Source organism: Myotis nattereri (assembly GCF_964212035.1).
Source record: "Myotis nattereri genome assembly, chromosome: 1".
Classification (NCBI taxonomy): domain Eukaryota; kingdom Metazoa; phylum Chordata; class Mammalia; order Chiroptera; family Vespertilionidae; genus Myotis; species Myotis nattereri.
Window position 1 is genome coordinate 73471913 of NC_138075.1, and position 21409 is coordinate 73493321.

At 41.7% G+C, this 21409-nt stretch overlaps 1 protein-coding gene across 2 annotated transcripts in view; it reads right to left on the minus strand.

The window, feature by feature from the left end:
• The window catches only part of FMN1 (formin 1), a 393533-nt gene that overhangs the window by 139009 nt on the left and 233115 nt on the right, over window positions 1-21409 (minus strand). For both annotated transcript variants that reach the window (XM_081108000.1, XM_081108001.1), the window contains 2 exons: window positions 8636-8697; window positions 6351-6439 (listed from right to left, as the gene is read on the minus strand). In XM_081108000.1, the coding sequence (XP_080964126.1) occupies window positions 6351-6439; window positions 8636-8697 (151 nt within the window). The remainder of the gene's footprint in view (window positions 1-6350; window positions 6440-8635; window positions 8698-21409) is intronic.

Sequence of the window (21409 nt, forward strand, 5' to 3'; positions counted from 1 at the left end):
ATAAATGCCTGGTATATAAATTACTTTAGGAACAGAAAATTAATGCAATTATAATGAATCACAACAAGTTATCTATCTCCTGCTACCCAATTAAGAGACTAAACCCAAATGAGAAGCGTTAGCCTTTAGGGCATGAGAAAATATATACAATATACTTGCTGTATAATGCAGCATTCTCTAAGGATATATTTATACAGCTGAATAAAGTGAGGACTGGAGACAAGTGGTACAAAATCTCTTACTGAAGTGAGATTTTTGCTTAATGAATTAGATAATAGTCGATAACGTCCCTATTCTGCAGATATTTGTTTACTCTTCCACATCAACTTGCCTATAGAAACAGAGCTCAGAGCTCAGTGCTTGGAACAAAGCAGCACTCATTAAGTGGACACAATCTAAAGCTGCTTAAAAACTGTGGCAAGGCAGATCTTAAAGCTAAAGGCGAGTACTAACCTACACACAAAAGCTCACTGTCTGAGCAGTTGGGCAACGGTGCCCTTTGCAAAATTAAGTTGGAAGAACTACATACTCTCCTGGCCAGTTACCAGAGGAAGGGGCATAAAACTAAACGGGTGGAAAGAGTTGGATGTGAACTCAGAAAAGGAGAGAATCCACTAACAGCAATTACATTCATTTTGGGGTCGAAATGATTATTACCTGATATTTCTGAAAGCCTCGGTCAACTCATAACATCATTACTTTGACATTTTGCAATGTCTGCCCAAGAATGCTTGCGAAGCTGGGGCCTCCTTCTTTCCATGCCTGAAGTAATTCCCTTAGCTAATACTCGGTGCCTCTTTTATTACTTTTTTTTAGGGAGCTCTGGGTGTTAATAAGATTCTAATTATCAGCTGTTTTTCTTATTTATCCCACAACCAGGTAATATCTTCTTTAAATTTTTTTTTTCTTGATTGGATTTCCTATATTTAATCTTCTAAGCCAACTCTTCTCATTGTGGTTTTTTTTTTTTTATTGATTTTTAGAGAGAGAGGAAGGAAGAGAGGCAGAGAGACAAAAACCTCAATGCCAGAGCGAGACATCTATTGGCTGCCCCCTGCATGCCTTCCACTAGCGTTTTAAGCCACAACCTGGGCATGTGCTCCGAACGGGAATTGAACCAGGGACCCCTCAGTGCACAGTACAACACCCAACTGAGCCGCACCAGCCAGGGCTCCCCTTCTTTTTTGTTTTTAAATGACACAGAGATGAAGTAAAGAATACCCATAAAGAAGCCACACCTGTGTTTTAAATTTCTGTAATGGATTCTTATGAAAATCATGTAATCGGATATAAAACCCATACGATTTCTGATTAGGAGAAGATGAAGAAATTACATGTTTATGTAAATTGTTTCTTCATAAAATTAGTATTAAACCACTGATTTATTTATAACTGGAATTAGGGGTACCACCAGTTTTCACAAATATGAGTAGTAAAAAGCTTGAGGGACAGGGGCATTTGGTACTGTGGTGACTCAGGGAATTTAGTTACTCAGATGCTGCTGAGAGCTACCGCAAGGGAAGTGCCCTGCATTCCTTCCTCTCCCAAATGTGACCGTGAGGCTCTATTCCCAAGCAGGACCTGATCCCCAGCGTGTGCACACTTCCTAGAGTAAATGAACACAGAGTGAAGCATTTGCAGAGACTGTGTAAGAGAATATACTGCTCAACACCTCAACTCAGCAAGAAGGACACAGATGAAAAGTGCAGGTTGCTTGACCAATTACTTATAGCCAGTTTCAGAACAGGAGGTTCGGGACCAATATGAGGAGACAAGCCCATAAGTTCACCAATTTATGTTGCACGTAAGTGCTCCCAGTGATGGGGCTATAACAGGAGCTACGGAAGTCACACGCAGGGCACAAAGACAGAGCCGTGAGGGACCGGGTCAGCCACGGTTCCCTGGAGCTCTCTCTGGTGCTGTGCAGAGCCTAGATGGCTTACATGATATTTGTCGGGGAGGTGAGGAGGAGTCAGATGCTAAAATGGGGCATGGTGTTCTAAAGAGTTTAAACTTTGTCTAAATGAATGTAGGGTTTTAAACAGAGGAGTGACCCTTTCAGCTTTTTGTTTTAGAAAATCACCATGGCCCTGGGTTGGCTGACTGACTGGCGGTGACAGCAGATCTGAGGCTGGAAGACCTATACAACCGCAGTTGCAATATTCTAAGAGGGAAGGCAGGAGGGCCTGCAGTGTGAATGGAGAGGGAAAATGGATGAGAAAGCTACAGGGCAGCAAGAGCCAGAGTAACTGACCAATCCCAAAGGATTCTGAGTAGTGTCCACAATGACTTGTAAGTTTTTGACTTGGATACCTGGTGGAATGTGAAGATGTGATATAATGGGGAAGCGAATTTGGGGGTGGGGGGAGATGATTTTATGTCACATTCTGTCAAAAAATAGCCATGCAAAGCTGTCAGAAATCATACCATACTCCCTTCCCATTTATCTGGGAAAATATCAGAAGGATAAGTAACCTCAGTGACTATAAAGCAAGTGTCTGATAAATACCTTATCCCTCAATTGTGTTTCATTCGCTACCCATAAGAACTGAGTTTCGTAGTTTGGGTCTTGGTACTTAAGAATATTTACAGATTGATTTCCTTTGGACTTGTCTAACTTTATACCCTAGTGCCAGTAATTAGAACTACATACCCTCCAAAGAAGCCTTTCTTTCCCCAGGTTAGGTTCATTTTCCCAGGAAGAGCTACACTTTCAGCCTGTATATAGGAGAGGAGTTCTACACCTCACATTGTGTTGGTTACTCATCCACAGTAGCAACTCAGCTGACAGGTGGAATGACGTAATGTGCCCATTGGTTTTAAGGACCTAACATTTGGTTTATCATCCCCCAAACCCCCGAATGGTATTATCTCAGGTGTGTGTGTGCACACGGGGCTGTGTACACAACATCATTTCATTTTGTAACCTGTGTTCTTCCATAGAGGACTCCACTCTCAGAGCCTTGTTTCAGAATCCATGTATTTTCCCGAGGTAGCTGTGGGCCCTAGTGGAGCATCCCGATAGGCTGTATATGGTGTCCTCACTCGGCCACAGAAAGCTTGCATCAGGCCCAATCAAACCCAAATCTCACCTCACCTCACCTCACCTCACCTCACCTCACCTCACCACCTCAGGGTAGAGTGTAAAGAGTCAAGGGCCATCTCTGAAGGGAGCAGCTCTCAACCTGGTCCCAGGCGGATGACACCTTTATGGGAAATGGCTTTCTAAACCTGGCACTGGGGTGCAAGAAAGCTGATGAGGTGAGTAATGAGGCCAGTCTCTCCATGCTATGATTTATAGGACTGGGCAACACACGGTTCTTAGGAAATTGTAAAGCCAAGACTTCATATTTTCCAGTATGTACAACATGCGTACAGTCAACAAACTTGGAGCTAATGGCAAAGGAGTTGCCAGAAAATCAAACTCTGGCATAGATCAAACAAACGCTGTACTGTGCAGGAGATCGAAAGCAAAGGTGGCATTCACTCAGGCCTGAACTCCCCATCTCTGAGCCTTTCCCTCCAGCAACTGAATCCAGGCACATCACCTTACCAGGACAACGCACAGGCCTCTTTGCTATCAGTCACAACTTAGCATGTCCAGGAAGCTGTTACAGTGACCATTTACAAACTTTAAAAATGGGCTTCAATCCAGATCATTGGGAGAGAAAGCAGGAATAATGAGTTATATGTAGCCTTGGCTGGTGTGGCTCAGTTGGTTAGGCATCATTCCAGGAATTGAGGGATCACTGGTTCAATTCCAGGTCAGGGCACATGCCTGGGATCCCCACTGGGGTGTGTGCAGGAAGTAGCTGATTGATGTGTCTCTCTCCTCCTCTCCCTTCTTCTCTCTCTAAAAATCAATTTAAAAATCTCAAAAAAAGTTATATGTTAATTACCTGCCACCATTATTGTGTCCTGGCAATTAACCTTGAAAAATAATGCTAGAAAGGCATTAACACAAAAGGAAAAGGGAAATACTCCCAGTAACAAAAACCAACTGTTCATTTTACTGGGTCGGCCATGCCCATAGCTTAGAGCAGGTGTTGAAAATTGCAGCCCACAGCCAAATTCAGCCCACCACTTGTTTTGTATGGCCCATCAACTAAGAATGGCTTTAACAATTTTAAATGGTTGAAAAACATCAGTAGAACGGTAACATTTCATGACATGTAAAATATGTCAAGTTCAAATTTCAGTGTCTGTAAATACAATTTTATTGGGACATAGTCACACCCGTTTGTTTATGCTTCTGCACTACAACAGCAGGCTTGAATAGTTCCAACAGATCGTATGGCCCACAAAGCCTAAAATAATTACTATCTGGCTCCCCACAGGAAAAGTCTGACAACTCTAGGCTTAGAGTATCATTACTCAAGGTGGTATAGTTGGCCCTAACCAAATGCTTGTCCTTGTTAGGGACTAAATATTTGTGCCCCCAGTGATGAGAGGTAATTAGGTCACGAGGGTAGAATCCTCATGAGTGAAATTAATGCCCAGAGACACAAGAGCTTGCTTCCTCTCTTTGCTTTCTATTATGTAAGGCAGCGGTTCTGAACCTGTGGGTCGTGACCCCTTTGGGGGTCAAACGACCCTTTCACAGGGGTCACCTAAGACCATTGGAAAACACATATATAATTACATATTGTTTTTGTGATTAATCACTATGCTTTAGTTATGTTCAATTTGTAACAATGAAAATACATCCTGCATATCAGATATTTACATTACGATTCATAACAGTAGCACAATTACAGTTATGAAGTAGCAACGAAAATAATTTTATGGTTGGGGATCACCACAACATGAGGAACTGTATTAAAGGGTCAAGGCATTAGGAAGGTTGAGAACCACTGATGTAAGGATACAAAGAGAAGTCAGCAGTCCTATTCTGGCATCCTGATCTTAGACTTCCAGCCTCTAGAATTGTGAGAAATAAATTCCTGTTGTTTACCAGTCAACCAGTTTAGGGTATTTTGTAATAGCAGCCCAAGCTGACTAAGTCTTCAAATACTCCCCATGGCCTTGTCAGTGTCCAAATATTCCATTATTAGTCACTTTTCAGTGATTAGCTTGTTAGTGGGGATTAGTTTATTGTATTAGGAAATAAGACTTGGGAGTGGACCACAGAATCCCTCAGCAGTGGGGGTTGATAAAGGGCAGTGGAACTCTATTTGCATTAATTCAGAATATTACTAGGTTTTATGAACTAACTGCGGGGGGAGGCGGGGGGAGTCCTGACCTATGCTGCATGTGAGAACAATTCACCCAAGGTTCCCAAAATTATCATGAAGGTTGGTCAATAACTGAATAGCCCTAGAAATCTCCTATTCAGACCAGGCATCCAAGGGGCGAGGTGCATTCTAGAGCAGGGGTCGCCAACCGGTGGTCCGCGGGCCACTGGTGGTCTGTGAGGTCTGAAAGGTTGGTGACCGTTGTTCTAAAGGACCCATGGGCAAGGCAGGAAGGTTTCTGTACAAGCCACTGAACATCAGATGCCTCCAGGGCTGACTTGTTAGCCAAAACTTGATCACTCTTCTCTTTGTTTCCCACCCTTGCCTCCTCTAGGCTGAGAGGGGTGGCCTGAATGGGATATGAAGCACTCAAAACAGCAACAGGCAAAGGAGCCCTGCGGTTGCTCTGGACTCACTGCACATGTGCACAGAGTTTGGACTTTGAGTCCTGGGTGGGGCCTGGGGACTGCAGAGCCGCAGAAGCTTCTCTATGGTTTGCAGATCTAAGAGCCCAGCCAAGGACAAGAGTCACTCAGTTACACATTGGAGTTCTGGGTTTTCAAAGGATGTGACAGACACCTCAAACTATAGAGCAAACAACTCTAGATAGTGAATGGAGAGAAAAGCACACTCCAAGAGAAGATGAAAAAATCACATCTAAACTGGGCAGAGCAGGTGGAGAAATCCGGGGAAAAACTGACACACTCAGGCTACATTTACTGGATACGCCACTTAGGAAAATCAAATGCTGTGCTGTGCTCTGACATATCTTCTCAACTGCATCAGCAAATCCTTAAACAGAGCAATGACTTCTTCCTTCCTCAGTTACCCTTTTGGCCAGAATGTTTAGTCTAGGAGGAATTAATAAGTTGCTAGAACAAGAAAGGGGAGTCATGAGGGTGGGGAGAGGGGTTGAGAAATAGTCTATCCAGCAGCACAAATCTCCCAGGTGCTTTTCCCAGCAGGCATGTCATTCTGCTACATGCAATAGGTCAGAGGCATGGTAGAGCTGAGACTTAACTCACTGCACCATTTAGAGGTGATTGTTCAAAGCTGGGAGGCAGGGAGAGAGGGGCTGCACTGGGGCCCAACAGAAAAGTGTTCAAGCTTTCTTACTGCTCAGGTTTATCCAGCAGCTTCAATTCTTCTTCTTTGGATGTCTCATAATACTTTCTTATTTTAACCAATTCATCCTCTTGCGCTCTCTGTGTTAAAAAAGAAACAAAACAAAATAATGAGCACTGAGGATCAAGCAATAATTCATCTCATGGCACATATAAATTAATTACTAAAATTCTACTGCACATCAAGAAAATATATATTTTTTTGCCGAGGCCGGTTTGGCTCAGTGGATGGAGCGTCGGCCTGCGGACTGAAGGGTCCCGGGTTCGATTCCGGTCAGGGGCATGTACCTGGGTTGCGGGTATGTCCCCAGTGGGAGATGTGCAGGAGGCAGCTGATCGATGTTTCTCTCTCATCGATGTTTCTAACTCTCTATCTCTCTCCCTTCCTCTCTGTGGGAAATCAATAAAACATATTAAAAAAAAAAGAAAATATATATTTTTGCCAATCTGACAAAAAGCAATAGGTATAATTTTGATTCACTCAAACCAGAGGCTATTGTTGTGTTGGCTGTTGTCATTTTATTTTTTTAATTGACAATCTAAGGAAAGAGGTCAGTGCCACTGACTAAATAGTCCGGTATTGCATGTTTTAAAAATTCTTGAGGTACGCCAGCGTGCCATGGTACACTGGTTGAAAATCGCTGGTCTAAAGCAATGTGTCTCAAAGTGTAGTCTCTGGACCAGCAGCATCAGTACCACCTGTCACTAGTTAGAAATGCAAAATTTTGGCCCTACCCTAGACTGAAGAAACTCCAGGGGTGGGACCCAGCAAGCCTCCCAAGTGATTCTGGTGCATGCAAATGTTTGAGAATCCCTGGCTAATGCAAAGGTCATAATAAGTGACATCAGCTGATTACAGAAGCCAGGACACTGGGCTGCTGCCTTTGAATCCTCTCTCTGTTTGCCCATAAGCAGATAAGGGTCAAGCTGTCCTTTGCATTTGCTTCCTGACTCTCAATAGCCCTCCTAACTTATGTAGGCTCCTGACTTTTTTTTTCTAGTCACCATCTTCTCTTTTTCTAAATTTTGTAAGCATTCCTTGTCTACAGTGCTTATTTTGGCATTTAGTCGCATACTTTCTCAATGTATCCAACTATTTCAGTTGGATACATCTTACCTCTATTGTGAGCTAACAAGTACTGACCATGTACACAGTCCTGAGCCCAGGGTAATAACAAAAAGCATTAGAAAGGCACTTTGCCTTCTGAAAAGTCCTTTAACACAATCACTTACCCTCATTATATAGATGATTCCACTGAAGCCACAAAATACCTGGTACAGGGCCTGATTCGCAATCTCTCTCTCGTAATAGCATACTGCCCTCCAGGTGCTCAACAAATGCAATGTCAGCTCCCAATGGCCTTGTATCTGTGTACCTTCTTATCTTTTAATGAGAGCCTTACTGATGGAAACATGAGAAGTTCCCACCCAGTAGTACTAGACAACTCCTGATACATGTAAAGGGTGTAAAAACATGTAGGGAACTGTCCAGAGAACCTGTAACTGTGCTTGTTATTTCCACATACAACCCAAATTTAAAGACCACATATGTGTACAGTGCTGTTTGTTTTCAAAATACATTGCTATTGCTACATATACTGAATTATCTTTTAATGCTCATAAAGAATCAGGTAGAGCACATTCGAATTCTTGTTGCACTGATAAGCAGACAGGCTTATGGAATTTAAATGGCCCAAAGTTGCTCAGCAGTCAATGATGGAGCTAAACCCGTCTGATTCTAAATCCAGAACACACACTCATCATCCTATGCTATACCCCACATTCAACACCGTCAGCTCATTTGGACTAAGAGTAATCCTCCTAGCTGGCATTAGCATTTCCATTCCTCATAGGAAGACACTGGTGTAAACCAACATTGAGTCAGTAGCTTACCTTCGTTAACTCTGATAGTAGGCTACAGGGCTGAGTTCCGTGGCACAAAGTGAGCCACCCTCCCTTGCTGGTGTGCAATGTGATCTACTAACTCAGATACCACAGTGGGGGTGAGGAACCTTGTGCTTTTCTCATGTCTGCTCTTATTTGAGCTTGCATGTCTGTGCCTTAACCTCATCCATGTTATATCAAAATGCTTACCACCAAAGAACATGAATGAATGGCTCAGCAATTTTTCAGGAAGGAGTCACTTATAACCATTTTTTTTAGACCTTAACATTTTTATTTATTTATTTATTTATTTATTTATTTATTTATTTATTTATTTATTAGTAAGGACATGGAAATATGGAAACTCTTGTTCGGAATGGCTTTGATACTCACATTTTCATATAAGGCCGCCAGGGTCTCCAGATCAACCACAGAGTCATCCACATTGAAAATGGCTGCCGAGCACCCGAAAAGGGAGAAAAAAGAGTAACAGCTTTGAGTAGACTCCTCCATACTAACGTTTATTCCGTGCCTAGCTCCCAAGCAATACAATATTGCCCTTTCTCGTACAAGGTGTGTCTTTCAGCATGTCTTGTCCCTTTCGCTTTGCACTAGGGCCCCGAGGAAAGACACCAAAATGGTTGGCTGCTGTTGCTGGACTGAGCCCTGGCCCCAACCAGTTCAATTTCTTGAGCTCGGTGTCCTTTCTGCAGTTTAATTTAGGCTCCATGGGAGAAGTGTATGTGATTTAAAACTAAATCAGTTTGTAGGTTTAAAGCACAATTTTAAATCTTTCTTCCCGGCTGGTAATTGAAGAGATTTAGTACCTAATGCACCAGAACTGACTCTTGCCCATTACCAGGAAGAAAGAGAGAAAAAGGACAATGTTGGCAAATTAAATGAATTCAGCCATGTGATTTCAGGCACCTTTCCATGGCCACTGCAAACATCTTGTTTGGATTAAAAAGACAAGAAAAAGCAATAATTGCATCAATGGCAAATTAAGATTATGGAAACCTCCCAAGAGTTGGTCTTAAGGCAAATTTTCATTCCTATGGTTTTATTAAGATTTTGCTTGCTATTCTGTATCTTAAATAAGTCACTTAGCTATTAACTGATATGCTTATGATTTCATCTAGAGAGATTCCTTTCCATATATACCAGGATACAAACATTGAATTTAAAGCTTTAATGCATTTGGCAATCAAAGTGTTTGAAATAGGCTGCTCCACATCTTTAAATAATTATTCAAAACTAATAAGGTTTGTTTCCTCAACCCCACCTCCCTTCTCTGACTTTACATTGTGAAATTAACCAGCACGCTAGTAAATTTTCTCTGTGGCAGGCTAATTAATTTTATTAAACCAACCAGTGATATTTAGAATGCCTTAAAATCTGCTCGTCAACCATTATTCTATTCATTGGCATTACACCATGGTTTTCAGAGAAGGTAGGGATCAAGGTAAAGGGCAGGTTGCTTTCAAATTGCTTTGCTTCTTCTGTAGTTTAGAATCATATGAATCCCTTTATATAATTTTAACAAAGTTAATTAACTCAGCTAAGATCATGTAACTTCACAGGACATCGAGAAATGTACTTAAAATTCCTTCACAGGCCACCTTTCTCTAAGTTAGTAGTTAATCAGCAAGCTATTCCTAGATACATGGGCTAGTGAGAAAGAAAGAGGTTAGCATGCTAGAGACAAAGTCAGTCATCTCAGATTCTACCTCTAACAAGACAAAGAAAAATTACCCTTCTGAAAAGGCCAATCTGAAACCACAAAGGAAAATGTAGTTTGAGAAAGAATTTACCCTCCCAGCACTGTTCTTTGTACATGGAGATATTATGAATTCACTAATTTATTAGATAGACTAGGTACTTTAAATATGGTGCTTTAAAAAACAGAAACTAGCCCAGAACAATGTTTTGTTTTTTAAATGTCAATTCCAACATTCTCCTACAAAAATCAGCCAACAGGAATGCAATGAGAAAAGGTGAAATTCTAAGTAATTTATCAGAAATGTTCACTTCTAATCATACATCCTAGCTACTAAATATGAACTAGTAGTTATAATTGAGAAACATTAACTAATGAGAAAGAGAATATATGCGGGTTTCTTTCCTTGGAGAGTTAATATTTGGTTTTAAAAGTTAATCAGGCCCTAGCCAGTTTGGCTCAGTGATTAGAACATCGCTCATGGACTGAGAGGTCATGGGTTCAATTCTGGTCAAGGGCATGTACCTTGGTTGCAGGCTCAATCCCCAATATGAAGTGTGCAGGAGGCAGCTGATCAATGATTCTCATCATTGATGTTTCTATCTCTCTCTTCTCCCTTCCTCTCTGAAATCAATAAAAATGTTTTTTTTAAAAAGTGAATAGCATGGGTCCCAGATACACAATTGGAGGGTTTTATGATCAGCCAGTGCCTCTCCAGTGTGCCTGGTGGCAGAAAGAACACATCTAGCAAGCATGGGGCAGAAGCACAATCATGGGCTCTGGAGACATTTGGTTGCTCATTCACCCATCCTTTGAGTAAACATTTGTTGAATGTGTACTAAGTTCTAGAAACTGTTCTAAAATTATGTATATCCAAAGTGTGTAAGATATTCAAAACACTGACATCTTGACATTTGTACTCTAGCTTAGTGGAAAGAAAAAAAAAACAAGTAAATCGTTTCAGATAGTGATACACTATGAAGAAAGTAAAGTAGAGAAATGAGTGACATTAGATAGAATGATCAATGAAGGCTTCTTTGATGAGGTCAAATTTTATCTACACACTGAAGGGGTCAGTTCTTCGAATGTCTGGGAGAAGAGCATTCCAGGGAGAGGTAACTGCAAAAGGAAATTTCTTTTTCTGGTGAAGAAAGAAGCATAAGGTACAGAAAAAGACCAAGATGATTATCATGGAAAGATCAAGACATCCTCACTATGTGATCCTGGCAGGTTAAACTGTCAACCTCAAACATATAAAACATATTCCCATAAAACATAATACCTATAAACAAGTAATACCACTTACTGAAAATATTAAGGGAGGTAATGCTTGGCATTGCACATAGAGCATATAAACTCAAAATGGTATCTATGAACTATGACTATTATGATTTTAAATATACACATTATTCATGTGTTTTAATGTTTGTTAATGCCTTATTTGCTCTAACATCTGGAAAGAATTAGAGAAAGAAGACTACAACTACTGAGTAGTTTGCTATAAACAAACTTTCCAGAATTCTTGAGTGTTTAAGGCAGGAGGTTCAACTTTAAAAAGCATTATTAATAGAAAAGGTATATGCACAGATAACTACAAACAATAATGTATCCAATGTCTGAAGGTTAATACAAGATGCCTTTGGGTCCATTCAGAATGTTAACCTAATTTTACCTCTAATTTCCATCTTTCTCACTAATATACCCTTCATCATACCACCGAAGCTATTTTTTGAAAACACGGATCTCAAAATTTTACTTTGATGTTTAAAATACCTTAGATGTCTTTCCTTTAAATATTTGGTGAAATCCAAGCTTTTTGGACTGATTTTTAAGGCCACCCCCTCCTGCCCGCAAGCTACACTTCCAGTCTCATCTCCTACCACTTCTGTTTCTCCCATGCACACTGTGCTCCAGCCAGATGGGACAGCTCCCCATTTCTGAACATGCCAGTTTCTGCCTTTCCCACCATCATCCTCTGAGGCCCAGGTGAAAGGTTTTCTGCCCTGGAAGGATCCCCTTCACCTTGGGATCCTGAAGTCCTCACTCTTTGCCTCTTCCACGGTATTGTACTCTATTTTAAGAACCTGTATTATGGTATGTTGTATAACAGTTCCCTCTCCCATTGAATGGTAAGCCCCTGTAGTCAGGGATATTCCTATGCATCTTGATAAACCCAGCTCCCAGCAGAATACCTGGGGTGTAACAAGAATAAAGTAAACATTTGTCAATGGGAAAGATGCTACATGAATCCCAAAGAGTGAGTCCTTCTGCTAGGTGTCCAAGTTTCTTTGTTATTAGATATTTTTAAAAATTGATTTGAGAGAGAGAGAGTATGGGACAGGGAGAGAGAAAATCACCAATGAGAGAAGGAAACATCAAGTGGCTGCCTCCTGCATACAATCCTCATGGGGATTGAGCCCTCAACCCCAGGCAAGTGCCCTGACCAGGAATTGAACCGGTAACCTCAGTGCATGGGGCCATGCTCAACCAACCGAAACAGGCATCAGAGTTTCTTGATAAAGAGAGCATGGGGTCTTGAAAAAGAAAACATAGTATATTAAAAAGGGATAAGATATTGACAGGTAAAATAGTATGGGAATGTATCTGAATTAAGGTTGTTTGCCCACATCCATTTGTCCCTGTTAAAAAATCAAGGTTTAGCCCTGTCCAGGTTTCTCAGTGGTTAGAGTGTCAGCCCATTCACCAAAGGATCATGGGTTCAATTCCTGGTCAAGGGCACATACCTGGGTTGCAGGTTTAATCAATTATGGTATTGTGGTATGTTGCAGAACAGTTCCCTCAGCCCCAATTGGGATGTGTGAGGGAGGCAACAAATCAATGTCTCTCCTTCTCTCTCTCTCTCATTCTCTCTCTCCCTCCTTCCTTCTACCCCTCCTTCCCACTTTCTCCCTCCCTCCCACTCTCTCTGAAAATCAATAAAAAAAAATACCCTCCATTGAGGATTAACAAAACAAAAATCAAGGTTTAGTTAGTACAGTTGAATAATTATGCCCTTAGTATAGGTGCATTGCTTGACCAAATATTCCATGCTAAAACATAACTAAGTGTAACAAGTGAATTTTCTCATATTTTAAGAAAAAATTTTTCCCTTCATTCTTGACCTTCAAAAACTTTTAAAATAGCAGTATCATCTTAGGGGAAAAGGTTACCAGTAAATATTCAACTGTTATATGTCTTCAGGAAGACACCTGAAACACCCATTTATTAATCACCATTAATTATGCCAAATTCATCCCGAGCAATGACCATTTGTAAATTTACAAGTGCCAGTGAGCATCGACTAGAAGGATGTGGGACATTCCCAGTGGAAAAAGCAGATGCAGACAGGCTAACGGAACTTGCAGGCAATGACAGGTAGTTTAATTTTGGCTCGAAGAAAGCATCAATTAACTGGACTAAGGAGATAAGATCCAACCTAGTCTGGAGAAAGGCTTGTGTGATTCTGAATGCCACAATGAGGAGCCTGCAGTACACTTGATATACTGCAAGGAAGCACTGAGCAATTATAAGTAGGGGAGTAAATTGGATAGAGTTATAATACACTAGAGGCCTGGTGCACAAAATTCGTGCACGGGTAGGGTCCCTAGGCCTGGCCAGTGATCAGGGCCGATCGGGGCCTTCCTTCCCTTGGCTGCTGGCGGCCTGCCGGGGCCTGCCTTCATCCAGAGCCGCCCCCTGGTGGTCACCACATGTCATAGCGAGTGGTTGAACTCCCAGCCAGTCGAACTCCTGAGGGACAATTTGCATATTAGCCTTTTATTATATAGGATAGGACACATCAAAATTTGGAACCAATGGTTTCAAACCTCTTCCAGTGGCCGAAGGGAGCAAAAACCTGAGTACTATGGACAGAAGGAACAGGAACAGAAGAGAAAGACAAAGAGAGCATACAGAGTTGTATCACTAGCTAGCTCTGGACTGAGGAAACTGGACTATAAACCACTCAGAGGCTTTATGCCTAGATTTTGGGGGAGAGCTTTGGGCCATGCACAGAAATAGGCAAAGGAACTTAAGAGCTGGACATCCCAGGTGATCTCCTCACCTCTACCCCAACCCCAGGGTCCTAGGGAAGGGATGGGAGAGAGGAAATGACTGGTGAAGGAAGTAGATGATAGAGTAATTTAGGGCCAGCACCAAGTACTCCTCTGAGGCTTCTCATCTTCCATGTAAGGATCTTAAAAGTAAAAGTAAAATAAAATCCACAAGTGGAAGGAACACTATGAAGAGATCCATGGGTTGAGCACATGAGCTTAAGGAAATTAAATTATTTCTATTATTTCTATCCTACGCAGTGGCCAGGGGAGGAGGTGAGGTTATTGGCCAAAGGTCTAAAAAGTGAAAGACAAAACAAAACAAAAATACTTAAGTCCCAGTTCTTCTAGGAGAACGGTCTTGCATGTACATAATTCTGCCTCCGATTCACCAGAACAGTTTAAATTCCTACATAAGGACAAAATCAATACTTGATCATCCTATTCCCCCAAATTGTTGGGCAGTATGTTACAGAATTAACTCTTAAAGACACTTACCATCACACTTATAAGCATTACATGAACCCATTTAATTAGTAAACTGATGATTATGATGTCAAAAGAAATCAATCATTGGTCAAAATATTTTTGGAGTTACCTAGAATCAGGCATTGCCATCCATTTTCTGCTTTAAAAACACACTCTGTCTCTCTTGCTCTGTCTGCCTCTCTCTCACACACAGACTCACACACTCAAGCACCCATACACACCTTTTATCTTGAAAGTTGAATAAGCAAATCCCAGCTTACACAATTCTACAGCACACCTCAAAGCCCTGATACAGTAATTCCAAGTAATTCTAGCTTTTGTTCCCTTCTGTACAGGGCTCATTATACCAACACTCCTGCAGATGGTGTCAGAAAGGTGAAGTGTCAAATCCACAAAGGGGAGACCCCAACAACTCATTGCTACTGCAATATCAATCATTGCTGGTGGGTTTTACTTTTATCTCCCTCTCTCCTTAGTTATCCCGACTCACACTGTCAGTTCAGCTAGAATATTTCACCTACACCTCACAATATGCCGAAAGGAAGTAGACACACGCTGTGAAAAGCTGGTAATTTTATTGGGTTCCTTTACCTTTAAAAATCTGTTACTTGGTCAAGTCTGGCTTCTGGGCTCCTTTTTTGCAGGGAAATTGAGGCAAACATTTTTATGTGGTCCTCTGGTGCCTGCTCTGTACTCCAAGAATTATATACACAAGGATCATTAGAGTCGTGTTTCGCCCATTAAGATATAATAACCGTCAGCAGGGACAAAAAGCAGATCAGTATCACAAATTCAAACTAACAGGCGCACATAAAAACTATGCGCCTGCTCCGGGCCCATGCACAGGGTCAGGGTCTCACACAAGAGGTAAAACCCCCCTCCCGTTTGCAGACAGCTTTGCGCAGACCAGGGTAAGCAGAAAGAACACGCAGGAATTCTCAGCCCTGCAGCCACTTTTAACCCCGAACACTTCTATCCCCAAGCGCACCTTGTCCAAATAAACAAAGGATGGCTGCTCGCTGTTTGAAGGGCTTCTAATTAGTAAAAAAAAAACCAAGCAGTTACTCACAGGAGCTGATTTTAAAATATGTATATTTTTAATGATTTCAGAGAAGATGGGAAAGGGAGGGAGAGAGATAGAAACATCAATGATGACAGAGACTCATTGATTGGCTGCCTCCTGCACGCCCTACAGTGGGGATGGAGCCTGAAACCCAGGCATGTGCCCTGACCAGAATCGAACCGTGACCTCCTGGTTCATAGGTTGATGCTCAACCACTGAGTCACACCGGCTGGGCAGGAGCTAATCTTTTTGATTGAAGGAGCACCTCTGGGCAAGAAACAGGGGAGACTGAGGGAGGAAGGCACAAGTCCTAGTCGGTTAGATTAGCCAAAGGGAATCTTGTCATCCAAGGTGTAGAAGATGTCACAGATAAGACTGGGTCAGTTTACCAGCTTTGGCTAACATTGGCTTTAAAAAATAAGCTCTATGTAGCCTGCTTTGTTCTCTGTATTTCCTTAAGTAGTTGACAGGCTACCTTACACAAAGGGGGATTTTAATAATCATTTGCAAATGGAGTAGCTTTGTTTTCAGCCCAGGAAAGCAAAGATTAATAGGATTATTTGATTTATGAATAGAAATTATTTTGTTAATATTGTTAACTTCCAAATAGCCAATATAATACTTAGCTGTTTTTGCCCAAATTACTAATATTTTTAGGACTTGATAAATACTCAATTTGTAAAGAAAAGGGGCCAGAATGTGGAAAGTAAAATAAAATAAGAGGCCATGGGTTTTTAAAACTCTCAGGTAACCTGTCCCTGAAAACTACCACAAACTAATCTCCGTGACCTCTACCAAGGAAAAGGCAAGGGTGCGGGAGCGTGGAAGGAGGCGGTGGAGAGTCTGAGAGATAAGGAGAGGCAAAGCAGAGCCATCTTCCAAAGTCTCACTCCCAACAACAGCCCATCGCTGAGAGGAAAGACCAAGTTCATGACAAAACTGGGCAAAAGTGAAAAGAAGGGAGGAGCATGGAGGTGGGTCAGGACAGGGGCTGCACAGAACCTGCCCCCACTGAAGGACTCTGTAACCACGCCTCTTCGCAATGCCATAGCTCTCTCATAACCTTTCCTCACTCTGTCTCACTTTTTTCCCACTGGCCACTACGCTACACCTCCGATCGGCACCAGGCAAGCCTGTGCAGACAAATACGCACGAAGCCTCGCTCTGCACAGACAACCAGATGAATGCTGAGGGCACCCACTATTAAGCAGCTTAAAGGAATCTCTGTCCACTCCACCAGAAGGTGGGGACAGTAGGCAAACCTTACTGGGAGGGGATTAATACTTAATAAATTATTAGCCAGCATTTACCGGGAGTTTCCTATGTGCCAGGTATTGCTCTGTTTTATATTTAATCGTATAAAATAGATGCTAGTGTGGTCCCTAGTTTTACAGATGACGATGCTAAGGCATGAAATCACAGTTTGGTTTCCAAAGCTCAGTTCCATAAACACATTTGCTAAACTAGAGTATACTTCTTCATCCCTTCAAAAGTGTTAGCCGATAAACGATCACTCCACCTAAAACCTTCACCACCTGAAAAACCACCACACAGACAACTCAGTTAACCAACTACCCACAATGTCTACACAGAGGCCTTGGAAAACGGCATCGCAGGGCTTTGCGTTAACCAGCAGTCTCCCAGAGGGGACTGCATATGGCCACTGCCACAGGAACTTCACTTACATATGCTTCACAGCCATAACTTCCATTATTCAGTTATCACTAATACTTAATTCAATTTGAATATGCTGTCTCAATACATGGGATAATATGATCAAAATTCAATCTGTTTAGCTATTTGCAGTTATTCAAAATAATCAATATTGCAATTTTGCTATGAAGTCATAGCAAAAAAATACTAAAAAGGAGAAATCTGGAACTTGAAAAATCATTATCTTAAAATAAAACAAAATATAAATGTAAAAATAAAATATAATAGAAAGACTTATTTTCTTGAAAAGATATTAATAACTGCAACTTGACACTGCATGCCAGAACTAAGAAGGGAAGCAGAAGCACCAAGAATGAAGAAACACAAACAAAAGTTGCCTTCAGACACACAAAGAATGAAAATTACCCAGGGAATATACGTCACAATCTTATCTACACTGCGGAGTGCCTGCTGGTGCTAACTTAGTCGATACAGACCTTATTTGGGGCTTTGACGGAGACAGGAGGTAGGTGTAAAGGGCACAGTGAGCAGGAGCTGGCCGGAAGGTGGAAGAAACAACCCCAAAAGGGACACTTATCTAATCTCTTCCAAAACCTCAAAATCGCTCAGTCTTATAAAGTAAAAACCCCAATTCTTGCCCAAGTCCAGGCATGTACTACTATAGGCCTGGAGGTGCCCAAGGTGCCATTTTATAGGTGCAATTAAAATTGTCCATGGTTCAAACCTCAAAGAAGGGCTACGGCATAGAATTCACACCACTTCCCCTCCTTCCTCTCTCTCTTCTCTGTAGGGCAGTGGAATGAGAAACAGTTTGGGTTAAGCTGCTTCTGTTCTTCCATTAGTTCTGGTTCTTTTAAGCCAAAATTACATTCCAGGCAGATTGGATGGTCTCAGCCAGTGCCTGAAGGTAAAGTACAAAGAGCGGCCACCCTCTGCTCTCTGGACGCAGCTCGGAGCGAAGGAATGTACAGTGGTTCAAACAGAGGTGGGCGGACCCCGGCTCCTCAGGTGTTTTAGACTCAGTGGGAGGATGAGAAAGGTGGGAGAGGAAAGGGCAGCATTAGAACTACTGTTTATATTTATCTAAAGATTTTTTAAAAATTGAGCTCTGCCGATATTTAATAAGTTGATTGACCCTGGCAACTTCATTCAGTATGTCCGCAGGTCATGATTGCATGTCACCTTGGGTGGGCAAAGGCATCCGTGCATCCTCACGTGTTCTTTTACTTTCAACATATTGTGATGGGGGAGGGAGGCAATTAAATAAAGGTTTCTGATTCTAAAATCTGGTTTTAACTAAATTTGACAAAACAAACAAGTTGGCTTCAAAAGGTTCCTGGAGAGAAACCCCAGATTGAAGATAATCCATCAACAATAAGAAAATGACAGAGCAGACACTTTGATTGTTAGTACAAGTTCTTCATCAGCCACGGAATGAATTAAAAGCAAGGACACTCGAATCAGATTTGCCAAGACTCTGACCTCCGCAAGTCATAACAGAATTTATCAAGGGACTGTTTGAAATCTGGGTTTAAGTCTACTATTGTTAAGAATGAGCCTTCCCCTATTTATATATTGAGCCTTGAGATATTAGCTAATGAGAACCCAAAGCCATCAAAATTAGCAAGATATTTAAATTATTATTAAATCTCATTTTAATTAATATTTTTTGCGTATACTTCAAAATATCAATATTAGTTCTGACACACATTTACATGATGTACACATTTTAGAAAACATACCCTGAGGAGCAGGCTCTAAAACTTTTTATTGATATGAGTACATAGTACAAATTTAGGAGAGCAACTGCCTTTGAGAATAGGGTCTTCTAGGCTAGAATCTCAATGTTCCTCAGGAAAGTCCCAGACAATCACGGTGAATTTCAGAGGCCTGGATAAATTAATTCTGTTTAGCCCTGGCCGGGTGGCTCAGGTAGTTGGAGTGTCATCCTGTCCACAAAATAGTTGCACATTCCATCCTTGGTCGGGGCACATATGGGAGGCAAGAGATGTGTTTCTCACATCAATGTTTTTTCTCTCCCTCTAAAAAATCAATAAAAACATATCATGGGGAGAGGATTAAAAAATTAATTATGTTTTAGACAACTAGCATAAACCTTGACAGATATTTCTAGAAATTATTAGGCAAAAGTGAGCAAAGTCCAGTGGGCATTCTCAGATCTGGGGTTCAGACTCTGGGCATATAACTAACTGGCATCCTTTTACATTTTAATTTAAAATTTACATTTGAAATAGAAAAATAATCTTCGATGCTGCTGCACTTCGAAACTGAGATTCTGGGCTAGTAGAAACTAAACTGAAAAATGTTTTATTTTGATGTTAGATTAAATGTTATAAATATAAATTCTGAGTGTACGGGAAATTTCCAAATGAGTGCCAGGAGGTTTCTGGCACCCGGTCTGTTGCAATGCATACGGAGGTTTATATCAAGAATAGTCAACAGCAATTTTCCATCCCCCTGGGAGAAGAATAAGAGGAAATCACTAACGTGGAATGAAAACACTAATTTGCAATCATGCAGGCAGTAACTGTGCCCAAGGATGCCAAAACGCTTTTAAACGCAAGCCATCCAGTTTAGTGGATGGATGAAGTAAATCGCTTATTTAGAGCCTCTCCTGGACCACATACAAGCGCTGTGGGCATTACAGTCAGTCTCCTGAAACCACTCTTCCTCCGTGACTAAGATCCTGCCTTAGCCATGCGGGGCTTTAAACTGCAGGCAGTACTGGATTTGGCTTTCTCCTACAAGATGCCAATTCCATCTTGGGTAGAGAGACACAGATAGAGGCTGTTACCTTTCAGGGGATGTTATATTTCTAACCTAGCTCTATCTACTTAGCATTAGGCCAGAATGTTCAGATGCTCTTTGAACACTTCAGCTTAAATATATCCAGTAATTTCAGATCCAAATAATCCAAAACAGAATTGACCTTCCTGCTGCTACCCCAGCTTTTCCTCCTCTATTTCCGGTTTATGTTTTCGACATCATTATACACATGCTTGTTAAGGCCAGAAACCCAAGATACATATAAGGCTTCTTCAACAATGCTTGCATCTGATATGACTAGTTAGCAATTCTCTCTCAAACTATCCCTTATATAGGGTCTCCTCTTCTAAATTTCTACAGACACAATCTTAGTTCTGGCTTTTATCATTTATCTCAAAAATCACAATCCTAACCCTGGCCGGTGTTGCTCAATGGTTAGAGTGCCAGACCCTGCACTGAAGGGCCTCAGGTTCAATTCCTAGTCAAGGGCACATGCCTGGGTTGCAGGCTCGATGCCTGGGTTGCAGGCTCGATCCCTGGCCCTTGTCGGGGTGCATGCAGGAAGCAATCAACCGATATGTCACTCTCACACCAATGATTCTCTCTCTCTCCCACTCCCTTCCACTCTCTCTAAAAATCAATGGCAAAAAAAATCTTCGGGTGAGAATTAACAAAAAATAAAAAATAAATCCCAAGCCCTTTCTAACAGATTTATCCACTTTCAGTACTTTTTTTTTTTTGTATTCATTCAACAGACACTTGATGATCATCACCCAGGTGCCAGGCACAGTACAAGGTGCCAGGGACACCAGTGAGCAATCTCCCTCTTGGAGAGTATATTCTAGAGAGGAGCATAAATGAGAACATAAGTAGATGAACAAAAAACTATTAAGTGCTGTGTAGAACAGGAGAGAATTAACTCAGGGTGACTTAAATTAGGGAGGGGGGGTCTGGAAAAGTATCTGAAACAGAGCGAACGGGCAGTGCTGTTCATTTGAAATGTGCTGTGCTTTCAAAGAATCTGAGGAAGGGACGGACATGGCCTTTTGAAGGAATGAGAGGACCACTGTGGTGAGAGGGCAGTGAGAGGGAAGCAAGCACAGGCAGCTGCAGTAGTGATGCGCTCTGTGGTCTTCCCCAGCCTGAAAGGTATTTCTGCACTCAGAGTCAGACCACCGCACTGCCCATCTTCAATGCTGTCTCCCTGTTACAGATGGGATAATGTCCAACTTCTGTGTGTTGAGACTCAGAGCCTCAGTGCTGGATGCGATGCCTTTCTAGCCCTGTGCCCTGAAACAGTCACACACTCAAGCTGGGCGTCCTTTACACATGCCTCCTTCCCATTGGACAGGCTCCTTCTGTGTGTGATGACCATCGTGTCACCC